Source organism: Zeugodacus cucurbitae, chromosome 4 (assembly GCF_028554725.1).
Source record: "Zeugodacus cucurbitae isolate PBARC_wt_2022May chromosome 4, idZeuCucr1.2, whole genome shotgun sequence".
In the NCBI taxonomy this organism is placed as follows: domain Eukaryota; kingdom Metazoa; phylum Arthropoda; class Insecta; order Diptera; family Tephritidae; genus Zeugodacus; species Zeugodacus cucurbitae.
This window is the reverse complement of record NC_071669.1, coordinates 38,225,794-38,240,786: the sequence shown is the minus strand read 5'-3', so window position 1 is coordinate 38,240,786 and position 14,993 is coordinate 38,225,794. Positions and strand designations below refer to the sequence as shown.

Sequence of the window (14,993 nt, the reverse complement as noted above, 5' to 3'; positions counted from 1 at the left end):
CTCTTGGAAAGGTCGAGCGGTTTCAGTTCTTGCACAGCTGTATTTTGTAAGCTTTCTATTTAAGATCTCGATGTAAAATGCGCCAAGTCGTTCCATACGACAGTCCGAGTTGCTGCGAACTGTTCCGAATAGTCTCTCCACTGTCTACGTGTACAGTGTACACTCTCCAATCTGTCGGCTGTTATATTTTGTTCACAGTGTGCTGGACGTGGTCTATTTAGTCGAATATTATCCAATAATGAATGATGGATCTCAAGATGGGTTTTGGTGTTGTGAATAGTACGCTCAGTAGACCTATTATGTTGACCATATGATAGAAATACTCAGAAAGTCCACCGACGACAATTGTACATCATCTAAATCTATCATATAACAAATGTTTAGTTTTATCGGATCAAATGGAATATTTGAAATGGTTCAAACAAGTGAAAATTTCGATGGCTATGAATAACAAAACGATTATTTAAGCTTCGTCTCGTTTGGTATTTTAATATACATTTATCAGACGGTGTCATATTGGTAAGGAAAATAAAATACTAGTAATAAACTCAGAGTTACACAGGGTTACTCAGGGCTCCACTCTACCATCAGACAGACATAAATTGTAAGATTATAGAATTTGTATACATCAAGATTTTTTTGTAAAACCATTTAATACAAGAGTCATGACATTTGTTTTCTAAATCGAATTTTTACAGAACTAAAATAACTTCATTCGCTGAAATATCTGTCGCAAAGGGTTAAGGGGTTCAAAAAAAATATCGTTATTTATATACATTAAAGTAAACATTCTGAAAATTTTAAGTCAATTCGAAGGTTATTTTTGAAGTTACACGCATAATTGTAAGGACGCGTCAGAGCATTTTAAAGCAGTAGACCGGTGTGATGTCTTGTTTTTCTCAAAACTTTTTAGTGTTAATTTTTACACAGTCTCCTGAACTATATTTTCTAGTACTTAATCGAAGTTTTTTTATTACCGATAAAAATTTTTTTCGTATACACAATTTAAGGCCTAAACCGTTATTGATACCATAATCACTTCCAACTATTGAATTTTCAATAAAAATAACCGTACATTTTTTTTTTGGAAATTTGCACAAAGACACTTTCTTATTCTTAATTACGAAGCATTTAAACTGAGTTTAAACACATACATACATACATACATATGTATATACTCGCAAGCACTTAAAGATTCAGCACCAAAATGCTTTTGGTGGAGTTCTTCACAAATCAAACCTTCACAAATACCCAAATAAATGGCACATACCATTAGCACAAAGAGGCCAATTGCAATCCAAGTATCTTTGCTTTATGCCCTCATCGCCGAAGTAACGATCAACTCTGTGCCTGTTTTCCGCACGACACCCAACGCTTCCTCTCACGCGATGCAACTTCCTTCGATGGCCAAGTCTGCAATGTCAGCGAACGCACTAAACAAAAACACCAGCAACACAAGTAACTAACCATCGGCATGCGTCAACCTCAAAAGCGGCTTAGTAATCAGTTGCCGGCAATGACGCTGGTGCTTCAGCTTTGGCGCTGCATTGACGCTGCATTGTCTCTCGCCATTTGGCTTGGTTTCGGAGTCAGCAAGTGAGTGCGATAGAGTCGCATCGGGGCGTTATTGTTGTCATTGATGTTGCGTCGCGGGCACTGCGTCTGCGTGCCATGCCGGCGTTCAAGCGGTACGTCGTGTATAAAAGCGCCGCGGAAGCAGAAAATCAGACAGTTTCGGCCGTGCGCTGAAAGTGAAGCAACATTTGACGTTTCGATCTTGTTTAAATTTGTTTGGATTCCTCCTTCATTGTTCATTTGGCTGTTTTGATTGTAGGCGCGCGAACATACGCTGTGGTTAAGAGTGAAATTATTTATCAGCTGTAGTTTTGTGTTGAAACCTCTACTTGCTAATTGAAAGCGCACACACAACCACAAGTATTGGATTTGCATTCAAGGCGATTGTTGCGACAAAATACAAACACTGATTAACACCTGTCAACCATCTACAAATTGCGACAAGTGAAAATGCGGTTTACAAAGTGCGGCTTGACGCCTACTATCTTGCTGTTGCTCATTGCCAGCACGCAAGCTGGGCTTGTGCACAGACAGAATCGTAATGCAAATTTAATTGTAGCGCCCGCTGGAGAGAATTTGATACCAGTGCAGATTATACAAGATGGTCAGCAGTTGGAAAACGAGCAGATTAAGACACAACCAGAACCACAACAGACTATCGAAACCGTACAACTGAAAACCACTGTAGAAAATGCAGCTCCAGTGTACGAAGCCGTTGCTGAGAAAATTGCAGAACCCATTGAAACTGCGGATAGTTTGCAAACCGCCAATGCTTTGCTTGAAAGCGAACGACAGCAGGATGAGCAAATCATTGAACAGGAGATCAAAGAGGCGATATTGGATGAGAATCGTGAGCTCTTACAAGCTGCAGCAATTGCTGAGAAGACAACACAGATACAGGAAGCTGAGCAACCACAACAACTACTGAAACAAGCGCAGGAAATCAATACCGAATTGAAGAATGGTGTACCCGCTGAAGCCTACGAAGCAGCTGCCGCCTACTTTAATGCACCTGAGACTCCTGCGGCGGAACTGAACACAGCGGAAGAAGTGAAAAGCAACAACCTGTTGAAGTCCGAATCGTTAGTGATCGACAGTTTGCCAGCTGAGTCGCAGAATGCCGTTGCTGTAGAACAGCTTGTTTCCAATGAACCGATTGCCGTAGTTGCTGTCATCGCTGATGAGCCTGCGTCTGTTCCTGTCGAGCAGTTACGTCAAGTAGCAGCTGTTGCCGCCGCCACACAGGCTACGCCTACCCAGACCACCACCCAACAGAACTTTGTACAACAATTAATACAAAATTCGCCACTTGGCCAATTCTTCGGACAATTGTCTGGCCAACAACAGCAACAGCAATTGGCCTCGCCAGGAATACAAGTAGCCGCCGATCAGCCTGCTACGCCCGCACCAACACTGCCTGGCTTCCTGAATCCTCAGAACGCTATAACTCAGGTCCAGAATGCTGCGCAGAGCGTTGCAAATGCCACCGCACAAGCTTTCCAGGGCGTTCAACAGTTCGCAAATAATTTGGGTACTCAATTTCAAAATACACTATCGAGCTTGAGTGGACAACAACAACAAGTTCAGCTAAGCACCGCCGATTCAACCACAGCACGTCCTCCTGGTCCCATACAGTCGCTAATCAACAATTTTGTAGGGGGCAACCCACCAGCTGGTGCAGCCGCAGCCGCCGGTGCTACTCCCAACCCCGCTCAACAAGGACCTTTCCAAGGTATTATCAGCTTTTTGCAAGGCGGCAATCGACCACAAGCCGTTGCTACAAGTGGCACAGTGGCGGCTGTTGTACCCGCTCCAGCTGGCTCTATTATACCCGCAGAAGCTGGACAGGTCGACAACAAAGTGGATGAGCTGAAAAAGGATGAGTTGACGAATGCAGTGGCAGAGCCAGACCAACAGCCAGGAGAGGAAGCTGGCGAGATTGATCAGACCGCTAATGAAGTGCGCAACAGCGCCGAAGTTGGACTCGATTCGCTGGAGGATAATAATACCGATCAATTGATAATTGTCGAAGACGACGGTAGCCAGCAGGGACGGAAGAATGAAGAGAAGGTCGACAATGTGGCCTAAATTGAAGTATTGCGCTTATTATTAGGTACTATAAGCCCTTAAAGTCAATAGTTTCCACATTGTCATTCCATAATCGCTAGTGTAGCAGTGGCCAAGTTTTATTTACTCAGTCACTAAAAGTGCGTGATTCAAAATTAATCATTTTTAAAACATTTTTCATAAAATCTCTTCTTAATTTAAACACTTAGTTTTATGCGCGATATCATTATAAGCTCATTAAATTCTATTTATTTCATTCATGACTGTAATTTTAATTGAAACAAAACATAATATATATTGAAATAAAATAAATTAAATATATTTTAAAATATATATGTTAGTATTATTTTAAATATTATTTTTGTAGAAAATTGGTCAATTTAACAAAAGGTAAGCCTTGATACTTGTGTTTTGGCCTTGGTCTATAAGGCACCGAATACTAGAACATATTAGAAGTTCTGATTGAGAATACTAATAAGTGCCTTATTGTTTTTCTAAGTGTCTAGAATTTGTTTAATATGTCTTACATTTACGTCCAGATTATTACAACAACAACAATTTTAGATAAAGTTGAGAAGCTAGATAAAACCACGGGTTCTCTACATACTTATTTTTGATTCTTCTACATACTCATTAGATAAAGAAAAGTGGGCAAAGTGAGAACAAAGAGAAATTATATTCATCCAAAAAATATTAATCCTAACAAACGTCCATGACAATGTGAATATGATTCTCTCCATCCGTCCGGTTGTCTGTATAGCCTAGATACACCCTGCGAAATATGTGGTTGCCACACAAAAAAAAGTGTGTTCTGACCTGGGGGTCTTACTATGTGTGCTTTATGGTTTTGGGATCGCTGAATCCGAATCCGAGGTCTATTTAACCCCATTAGATCAGGGTTTTGACATAACTTCAAAAAAAAAATTGAGAAGAAGTAAGTTGCTAGCTTTTTTAACTATTTAGTTTTATATTCAAAAGTTTCTTAAATAAACATTTTTCTCGTCTAAAAAAATTTAATTTCTTATTCTCAAATCTGTATTTCTCGGCAAATCGAAGTTTGCTATTTTATGTCGTTTCTAAACTTTTTTTCATAGATGAAATGTAAATCTCAAAATTTTTACGCCATTGGCTTACTGGTAAGTTCCTTCCTTCACTAACCTATTTCGAACTTACGTTTCCAACATCAGGGAGATGCGTTTTATCTCACGTTTCTCCGATTAATGGAGTCCTTCCTGATCGTTTGTTTTTTCATAGCAATTACCCAATTTAATAAAATTGATTACGACACATGCAGATCTCTTAATATGCCTGGAAATTTCGCGATTAGATAGTCCCTAACGTGGTATGCTTAGATTTTTCCGTTTTCTTCACCTGTCTGGTTTTCCACGGAATTCTCGTTAAAAAAAACTTACAAAGAAAAACTAAAATAAACTTAAAAAAACCAGCAACTTCCCTTTTCTCAATTTCGTTTCCCTTTTTTGTTGGAGTATCGGTTATTATGTAATGGAAACTTTCCAGTTGTTCCATTTTATATGTATTTTTATTATAATGATTCTCATCGTTCCACTTAACTTTGTATAATATGTACCGATTAGGGAGATATATCCATAATATTAGAAGACTGTTACTTTGTCTTTGCAATGTTAAAGAGCTTCGTTTTCGGTTCTAGGGTAAAAAAATGTAATCAAGTGTACCAAATTAATTTCAACAATAAAAACGGATCATCGATATAATTAGGATCGATTTCCGATTTCGGTGATTTTTATACTGGCTATGCTACACTGGATATACAATATTTGTGCAAAGTTTTGTCCCGATATCTCCATTGACGTTTAACTTCTATATTGTAAAAATGTTAGTAAATATGGTAATTTGAACTAGAGTTTTTTTCTTTACGTCGGTACTAAAATGTTCAAGGCATACTTATAAATACATACATATGTGTTGTAAAATCTTTGACAGCAGCAGTAACGGCTTACATCATATACTAAAATCCTTAACCGTCTCCAATCTAGATCAGAATTAGTGGCCATTATTAAGCGGTGAGTCTGAAAAATATCTGAATCAATATTTTTATATTTCATTTTAATGTGTATTTGTATGTTGCATGCTTCCCTACATCTCAAGAATTTCAACTTTTCACCCACTTCGTCCTAATTGCCAAATAACAAATAGTTTCTGGATTTTGTATACATGTTTATACTTTATTAAATTGTAATTATTTTCATATATATTAGTTTTATTCAATCACTTATATGTTAAGGTGGTTTAGAGCAGGTAGAGTTCAGATTTGCAATATAAACATACAAACCAAAATGAAATCAGTTACATTTGAAAAATGCCAACTCATAAATCGTTGAAATATAAAATATTTTCCTAAGTATATTTTACAATAGTACAGTGTCATCTATATATGCATTTGGTATATGCCAGCATGTATTTTTGTATGTATGTATGTATATATGTAGATAATGAATAATGTAAATATATGTATGCATAAGCTGCTATGTAAGTAATGGATTTGAGTTTATACTTGCTTAATTCCAGTATAAATTAACTGGGACTTTGTAGTTAGCAAATTGTATTTGTTGCACATATGTGAGGCATGGTATATTCATGGTATAAATGCCAAATTATTTGTAATAAATGTATACAGCGATTTTAAGATATTCCTTAATTGCTTCAATAATACAGATTTGTGAAGGATGTGTTTAACCATTTCATAGTTACCTCTAATTGGTATGCCGTTTTGAGAGTGAATATTTATAAATATTATGATAATAGAAACGAAATTTTGTTTCAGCAAATTAAACTATCAGCAATATACTATAATGTTGTTATCGGAAGTACTTTTTGATATTTTAAAATTAAAATTTTCAAATTTTAATATTAAATGGTCAAAATATTTTTAATATACGCGCCTTAAGGTATGCAATGCCAACACCGCAATTTACCTGTGCACTCAGCTGAGCACTACACTCGGTATAAACTCAAATTAGAGTTCAGTTTATAACTGTAAGACCATAGAAATATTCATTCGAAATAGAATGAATTTATTCAATTGTACGAACAAAAAACCTGAAGAAATGTATGTGTGAGTATATGCATGAAGGTGAGTTCTCATATGTACGTATGTAAGTATGTGCGCATTAATGCGAGTACTTTTAGTAATGAAGCCGTTTCATGATTTGTTTGCGTTGCTTTTCATATGATTCCACGTGCATGCCACGTTTGAAGTCTGGTATGTATATCTCAATAGTTAATTGTAAATGTATTTATTTGTATATAATTTTACGTTGGTTACATAAATATGCGTATGTTGGTATGTATGTGAGTGTGTTGATAACAAAATAGGTGCTGAAACAAATTGAAGGACAAACATTGGGAGAGGTATCAATTAATTGCCTTACTTCATTTGAACACCAATTAATTATCGTTTGCTATATTTATGCAGTTATTTTAATTTATACCATATACACGTACATATAATACATATACGCATTTAGGAGGCGAATGCAAGTAAATAAGTGTTATATTATATTTTTTCGCTTGAGCAAATGCTACTACCATTTATAGTAGATGCAGGCCTTGGCATATGTCAGCTAAGTATTTCACTTGTATGTGTATGTGTGAGTGTGTATTCATATGTATGTATATAAGAAAAACGTTTATATCTACTAAGTCAAGGTATACAATAGGAAGGATTCAATACGCACATTTCGAGCAATGCAAGCGATCTGTTTAAAGGTTAGCGGTTTTCTCTATTTTTGTTTTAGTTTTCTTTTTTTTTTGGTTTTATTATATGAGTTACCGTTACATTTACATAGTAGTTTTAGACTAATTAGATACTGCTTACTTCATAGGTACATCTGAAAAGCCTTTGCCGATACTTGCATACATATGCATGAACGTACACGAATACATAACTTGATTTCTGTGTGATACAGTCTGTCTACTAACTAAGTTGGAGGAGATACTAATTGAGCATTTTAGTTTAGGTAGTTACTTGCATTTCACTTAATACATTTTTTTTGTTTTGCTTTCAATGCATCCAACACGAGTATGTATTACAGCAATAAATTTCCACACATTTGAACATACACACACCTACTTACTTTATTATGAAAATGAAAATGTACAATACTCGAATAGTCGAACTTTTGTTTGCTTAATTCTTCTTTTTAAAGCACTTCACAGATATTTTTACGAATTTGTAATTTTTAATTAATTCCTTCGCACACCGACAATATACATATGTATGTATGTAAATGCAAATTCCATTAATACCAAATACTAGAACTATTACAAATACGGATTTTGTTGCGGTTTTGTATTCAATACAAACCAATACTTACACTTCTACAATAAATATGTATGAATGTGATTGTACAGTAGATATCGGTTATATGCAATTGTTATAATGCAAAAAAAAATTTGCATACAGGCGGTAATTGCAAACAAGCGGTATTCGCTTATATGCAAAATATATGCATATACACAATCAATTCGATGTAAACAAAAAATAGCACACAAGAAATAGAATATATAAACTTATTCAGTTTTAATAAAAATTATATTTCACTTCAGTCAATTCATTTAATTTGAAAATTGTTAAGATTTACTTAAAAAATCTGTTATTTTCTTCTGGCATTTCTGTTTTTCAGAACTCTCTAGGATTAAATTTTCAATATCTTCAAAAGCCTCTAAGGGATCTATATTGTTATGACAAAAATAGTCACGCAGCGAATCTAAGCTTAGCAAGGCATTTTTCGTTGAGGGGTGTTTAATACAAGCCTCAGATTGCGCGAACACTTCCTCATCTTCAGTAGAATTTTGATTGACGGCCAATACGTCCGCAACAATATCCTCGTCCGACATGGTTCCAAAGCAGACAAGTTCATTATCGCATTGAATGTATTCATTATCGAGTGTGCACCATTCATAGTTTTCGCCTTCTGTGGCTGCAATCTCATCTGTAATGAATTGAATGTTGTCAATGCCTGCCTGAAATGAACAATTTTATTTTAAATTTGTACCATCTTTAACACGAAATTTACCTTTTTGAAACAATTACTAATTGTTTGCTGCTTAACAAGGTTCCAAGCGCGATTTGCATAATTGATACCATCCAAAATAGTGAGCGATTTCAGGAATTCAACTATAGATAAGCCCTTCTCCAACGCACAAATTTGTTTTTTTATTAGTATTTGTCGATATTCCATTTTAAAGGAGTGGATGATACCTTGATCAAGTGGCTGTATAAGGGCAGTTGTATTTGGTGGCAAAAATTCAATCGTAATGTTTGAGAATTTCTCATCTGTATTGTGGCAAGGAGCATTATCAACAATCAAACATATCTGCTTGTTATCTTTTTCAAGATTTTGATTGAGATCTATTAGAATCTTTTTCCAAATAACACTCGTCATCCAAGCACTTCTATTATTATAATATGGCAGCGGTAGCTGTTTTCCTTTAAAAGACCGTGGTTTAGCCGACTTTCCAATGCAATATGCACGTTTATACGTGCCGGTTGCATTGCATAGAAACAGAAATGTGAGGCGTTGCTTTTGAGTTTTGAATCCCTTTGGATTCTCATACTTGCCTTTGTAACTTCCATTTGGCAACGCCTTGTAGTACAGCCCGGTTTCATCGGCATTAAATATACAATCCGGCGAAAATTTTTCAATAATATGAGGCAAACGGTTAGTAGTGAAAACTTCTGCACTTGTTGCGTTATTTTCGCCAGCTTCTCCGTAAATCTTGGAGAAGTTAAGGGCATTTCGCCCGCACCAACGCTGCAACCAACTACGGTCTGGCACATAACTTTCGTTTAATTTTAACGCAAATTCCTGTGCTTTAGAAAGCAAGACAGGTCCGGTAACAATTCCATTTTGGGACCGGATTTGGTTAAACCAGGACAACAAGGTTCTGTCCAAATTCACGTGTGCGCCTTTCCTATCCCGTTTCCTATTGGGATTTGTTATGGCGCGGATTTTGTTCTCTTGGATTTGAATGCGCGATATAGTGCTTAAGCTAACTTTATATTTAGCAGCAATGGTTTTTCGGTCTTTGGAAGTCTTTAAATCGTTGAAAACCGCAATTTTTTGTTTCGCTGTTAACACAACACGACGCGACATTGTAACAAGTGTAACACAAAATCATATGTTTGACAATCGATAAATCGATAGAATAAATTTAGTGTTTCAGTGTTGGAAAATTTGCTTAAAACAGATTAAAATTTGTACGTAACGATTCAATTTTGCTGAAATTTTTTTGCATAAATGCGATATTTGCTTATAAACGATTTGCATTCAAACAACCAAATTCATATAATAAAACGTTCTATAATGCGTTGAAATATGAAAATTTTGCATATAACCAAAATTTGCATACAAGCGGTTCGTCATATAACCGATATCTACTGTATATGTTTTTCGATTTTTACTTTGCTTTTGCTTTTTTTGTGCTTGATATTGCTTTACACCATTTCTATAATATATGTATGTGTACTGTGGATATGAACTTGTATATAGCTTTCGAAGGTTACACCTCATCTTACAAATGATAATATTAAAATTTTATGAGAAAATTGGAAAGTCACAGTGTCTTCACACTATAAGTTATGAGCGCTCTCTAATCAGTTGATGAATTTCAGATAAAGCCCGTATATCAGCAAACCCAGCAAAAAATTCCCAATATTTTTTCAAAAATCCTAATATTTTTTGAAGAACTAACATCATAGTAAAAAATAATTAAACCAAAGCTCAGAACGTTGGCGGTTATTCCAATGAGTATATAGTAAATTCATTATCGTTCGGATACGAATGAGGTCAATTAGGACTATACGTAAAGGGGTTTTCAATAAGAGCGGTAGGCCCTGTGAAATATATTCGATGCCATTACATACGAATTATTTCTTTTGCATAACCACCACGGGCACCCTGGAAAAAGTCCAGGCGATGAACCCAACTTTCAATGGTTCATCAATCGTTGCTGGCTTGTTGGTATAGACCATAGATTTGATGTAGCCCACAGGAAATAGTTTAACGGCGTCGAATCGCACGACCAAGGCGGCCAATTGACTGGGCCATTTCGTGAGATAACACGTTCACCAAACTTGGTTTTCAATTAATCGATTGTGACATTCGCTGTGTGGCTTGTGGAGCCGTCCTGTTGGAACCACATATTGTCCAAGTCCACATCATGCAATTCGGGCCAAAAATATTCGTTTATCATTGAGCGGTAGCCGGTCTTGATCATCACAGAAGAAGTACAGCCGCACCATAAACCGCACCAACCCGTATTTTTTTCGGGATGCAATGGTGACTCATGGATCACATATGGATTGTTGCCTGAAAAATAACTCTTATTTTGCCTTTTAACGAAGTCATTCAACAATCAATGAGCCTCATCGCTGTAGACGATTTTTCGATGAAAATCCGGATCATTTTCAAGTTTTGGTCAGACCAATTCACGATTCTGGTGGTAAAGCTGCTTCATTTCTTGTGTTAATTTGATCTTGTAAGGATGTAGGTCAAGATCTTTTCGCCAAATTCGCCACAACGACTTCACAGAGATGCCAAACGCTTGACAACGACGTATGAGAGACTGATTTGGGTCTTGCTCAATTGATGCGCTAGCGGCAGCAATATTCTCGACACTAAGGGCACTTCTTTGTCTGACTGACACCGGAACATTTTGTACCGTGCCTGTGGATTTACATTTTTCCACTAGACGCTCAATTGTTGAGTTGACAGGACGATTATGACGACCATAAATTGGATGTATCGCTCTTAAAGTTGAGGCCACTGACTCCGAATTTCAGTAGTAAATTTTAATAATTTCGACTCGTTGTTGGATTGTATATCTTTCCATGATAAAATAGCAAACCTTACTGAAGAGAAATGTCTCATCCTACTCCTTTATATCATTAGCCTGTATGGAAAACTCTATTATTATTTGTTGATTTATAAAATAAGCCTTTTCAAATAAATTGCCACAAGAAGTTGTATGAAATAAAGTTAAGTTAAACTGTGTTTGAGACCTATTTAGTTTTTGAACTTAAAACATTTGATATTCGTTACTCTCAGTAGCTCAGTATATATATACCATATGTATTAAGCATAATTTTTTCGAAAATCGTAATGTCACTAAAAGTCTTGAATTCTTGTTCTTGGTTTTTGCTTTTTTAATAATGAAGTGGGTAATTTGTATGCCTATTTGCAAAAGCCGTTACTTTAATGTAGATTGTATATAGTATTGATGAATGCAGATGACTTTTGGTTTAATTAAGTATGTATATGTGTATATTAAAGTTATCTTATTTTTCTTTGGACGATTTAGCTGTATTTTAGTTGCTGTTACTTTCATAGCTATATTTATAATATTTGCCTTTTTACGATTTACATCTATATTTGCTTGTATATATTTTTGGAGCTTAATTGCGATAATTATATGTAATATTTATTTTAAGTCGATTACATTCATAACGATTAAATGGAATGATAATATTTTCAGCGCTTCCTAACGCTTACGGAAGGGCAGGGCTTATTAGGCAGGGCTAGGTAAAAGATGGAAGCTGTCAAGTACATATATAGACACATTAATATTTAATCGTTTGCTTGTATGTATTTTATGCGCATCGGAACTAATTGGTTATGTATATGGTGTATGGGACTTTCCATTTAAAAATTAATTTCATTCTGTAGTAATATATTGTTCAGATATAGATAAAACATTTTGATATTTGAAAAATGTAAAAATATCATGAAAGAATTTTGAATTAATTATTTGAAATAAATTAAATTTTATAATAAATTTTGGTAACCACTCAATTATAATTTATTTCAATTTTTAGTTTTTAAACGAAAAATAGTATTGTTTTCGGGTAAACTCATTGGTTAATTACAAATAATATTTAATCTTAAAATATCGACATGATGACTTGAATATGGAAAGTCCCGTGTACAAAAAATCAAAGCGCTGTTTACACTGAAGAGGATTAATTAACTCGTTTACCCACGTATGTACAGAGCGATCATTTTCTTCACTATCATTCTACAATTAAGCTGTGAGTATTAAACGAAAATTTCTTTCTGTATTTACTTTGTATTTCCTTTAAACGTTAAGTATTAATTAAGCTTAATTTATGTGAACTTTTGAAAGCTCTCGCGCCTTATCATATGCCTTACCGTCGCACTGATACACCGTAAATACAAAACTAGTCAATTACATATAGATTACAGTAAATTTGCGTATGTACGTTTGTTTGTTTGTAGTATGTATGTATGTGTGCTGATTTTATATAAGCTTAAGCTGCAGTTACAATAGTTAAACCTCTAAATTTTCTTATAAATTCGTTTCAGTCCTTTGTGGCAAGGCGTTTGCTACTACCGCTGCTGACGCTTTCGCACCTTCGACGCCATTCGACGACATCACCTTTGCTTTGAGCTCTCGCTCGTCGCGGTTGCTCATTGACCCCGCCGCCGTATCCTTAACCGCAGTTGGTTGCACTCTCGCACCCACACCTGGTCCCACACCGACGCCACTAAACAGCTTCAAGTGCCGCAATGTCTTCGCTGTGGTCTGCGTGCGTTGGCTGCTAAGCGTCACTTGCGAGTTGGCGCTGCTCAGGTTCGAGACCGACGTGTTCATGCCGGCTCGACCGCCACGAGTTGTGCTGGCTCGCATCGACCATTCGTTCTGCTTGAGCAGGAATTGCTTTACATTGTACTCCATCTGGGCAATGTCCACGTGTTTGGTGGTTGTATGGAGTTCGGCGCTTATGGAGCGCGTCTTATCCGTATCACTGGGATAGTATTTGTAGTTGAGTATATCACAAGTCGGTTGATCCGGCAGCGTTGGTGTTGTGCTGCAAGCGCTGTTGTTGTTATCATTATTGTAATTATTTAAGAACGTCTCCGCGTTGGACGTATTCGGATCAGGTGTGGTATAAGCAACCGGCAGGCCGGAGCGTGTGGTACGTCGGAAATAAGTGTTTGTGGGATAAACTTGAGTGGACGCCTGTTGACTGATGCTGTCCGGTTGGTAGTGATTGAGAAGTGTGCTATTTTTGTAGTTTTTGTTGTTAAGACTAGAATTTGTATCGGTTTTAGGTGAGAGTGAGTCTTCGGTAGACTTATTCGCATCATCTATCGGCTGATGAAAGCCATTTGTGTGCGGTTGCGGCGTAGTCTTATAACCCGAATCCATTGACAGCTTCTCCATTGAGACTGAGTCCAGCGGATCTAGTGTTGAAAATGATGATTGTCGATCTGTACCACCCGAGGAGTCGCAATTATTCACAGAGTTAAGAGCTTGCTGTTGCTGTATCCGTTGTTGTTGCTGCTGCTGCTGTTGTTGTTGTTGCTGCTCCAATTGTTGTGTGTTACTTTGCACCCATTCGGCCACACGATTGAGCTGCTGACGTCGCAATATGATACTTTCTTGGAAGTCAATCGCGTCACTAATGGAACTCGACTGTGTGCAAGACTTGGAATTGTGTGAAGTTTTGGAGCTGCACTCATTTTGCAGTGAATGGTAGATGCTTGTTTGTTTTGGCTTATGCACTTGCTGAACACTACTGACAGCTCTCACCACTGGATCGCTGCGCAGTTGAGTGGTGCTGGCGTCTCCTACTTCCAGCGCAGTTTGAGTAAGCGCCACATCCAATGCGCTGATCGTCGGAGTTACATTTAACTTTGAAGTTAGCGAATTCCGCTTATCCATGAATTTTTCTTCAGACATCATATTGGGTTGGTCTACTAGCTGTGCTGTGGTTAAATCGGTTGCAGTAGTGGGTACTTCCGTTAGGTCAATAAGATGTGCTGTTGTACCGGTTGCATCGTCAGCAGCGAACATGTCTCTACCTTCAACTCGACCACTTAGACGCCCACCTGTTTCATATTGGCTATGCTTATTTCCCACACAACTGTTAGGCCCCATTTCATTTTCATTTATTCCACATTGTTGGTCTACTTCGTTTTGTTGCGCTTGTGTGCTAGTATTCTTTTCTATAGGATCCACTTGAATGTTAACGACATCTGCTAATTTTACATTCCCATCTTCCGTTGTGTAGCCGGATCCCGCATCTTCCCTTTGGTGCGATACAGTTACTTCTGTACTTGAAATATTAGTTGCGTTGGATGTTATGATGTCCTTAGTGTCGTCTAACTCTTCGTCTAAAACCCGCTCGCGACGTTTATAAATAATGGGCGTAACTGCTTCCATAGACTCTATATTATCAAGCAATATATTGCTCTGTCCGTTCTGCTGTATACGCATAGCGCAGAGACGAGGTCCACGGTGCTTAGGGTTTTCAGCCTGTAAGAGAGGAGATGTGTGTCAATTCA

At 36.9% G+C, this 14,993-nt stretch overlaps 3 protein-coding genes across 8 annotated transcripts in view; 1 reads left to right on the top strand and 2 right to left on the bottom strand.

Moving 5' to 3' along the window:
- Positions 1-1,718: 1,718 nt before the first annotated feature.
- LOC105216289 (20-hydroxyecdysone protein) lies at positions 1,719-3,973 on the top strand. Its single transcript, XM_011190706.3, has one exon. It carries the CDS (start codon positions 2,026-2,028, stop codon positions 3,661-3,663), a length of 1,638 nt encoding a protein of 545 aa, XP_011189008.2. The 5' UTR covers positions 1,719-2,025; the 3' UTR covers positions 3,664-3,973.
- Positions 2,703-14,993, bottom strand: part of LOC105216291 (probable serine/threonine-protein kinase nek3) — a 106,913-nt gene continuing 94,622 nt past the window's right edge. For 5 of the 6 annotated variants that reach the window (XM_029042898.2, XM_029042899.2, XM_011190708.3 and 2 more), the window contains one exon: positions 2,703-14,964. In XM_029042898.2, the coding sequence (XP_028898731.2) occupies positions 12,991-14,964 (1,974 nt within the window). In that variant the 3' untranslated portion in view covers positions 2,703-12,990. The remainder of the gene's footprint in view (positions 14,965-14,993) is intronic. The other variant, XR_008470756.1, reaches the window with a different exon arrangement.
- LOC128921641 (tigger transposable element-derived protein 6-like) lies at positions 8,254-9,779 on the bottom strand. The gene is made up of 2 exons (XM_054229788.1): positions 8,700-9,779; positions 8,254-8,646 (listed from the first exon to the last, which is right to left on the bottom strand). The coding sequence occupies exons 1-2, from the start codon at positions 9,777-9,779 to the stop codon at positions 8,254-8,256; spliced, it is 1,473 nt and encodes a 490-aa protein (XP_054085763.1).

What these genes read in the sequence shown, in the direction of transcription:
- LOC105216289 (XM_011190706.3), top strand. Translation starts at nt 2,026, where the DNA reads ATGCGGTTTACAAAGTGCGGCTTGACGCCTACTATCTTGCTGTTGCTC.
- LOC128921641 (XM_054229788.1), bottom strand. Translation starts at nt 9,779, where the DNA reads ATGTCGCGTCGTGTTGTGTTAACAGCGAAACAAAAAATTGCGGTTTTC. An exon ending in TTAGTAATTGTTTCAAAAAG is followed by an intron (nt 8,647 to 8,699) that starts GTAAATTTCGTG and finishes TGTTCATTTCAG; the next exon opens with GCAGGCATTGACAACATTCA.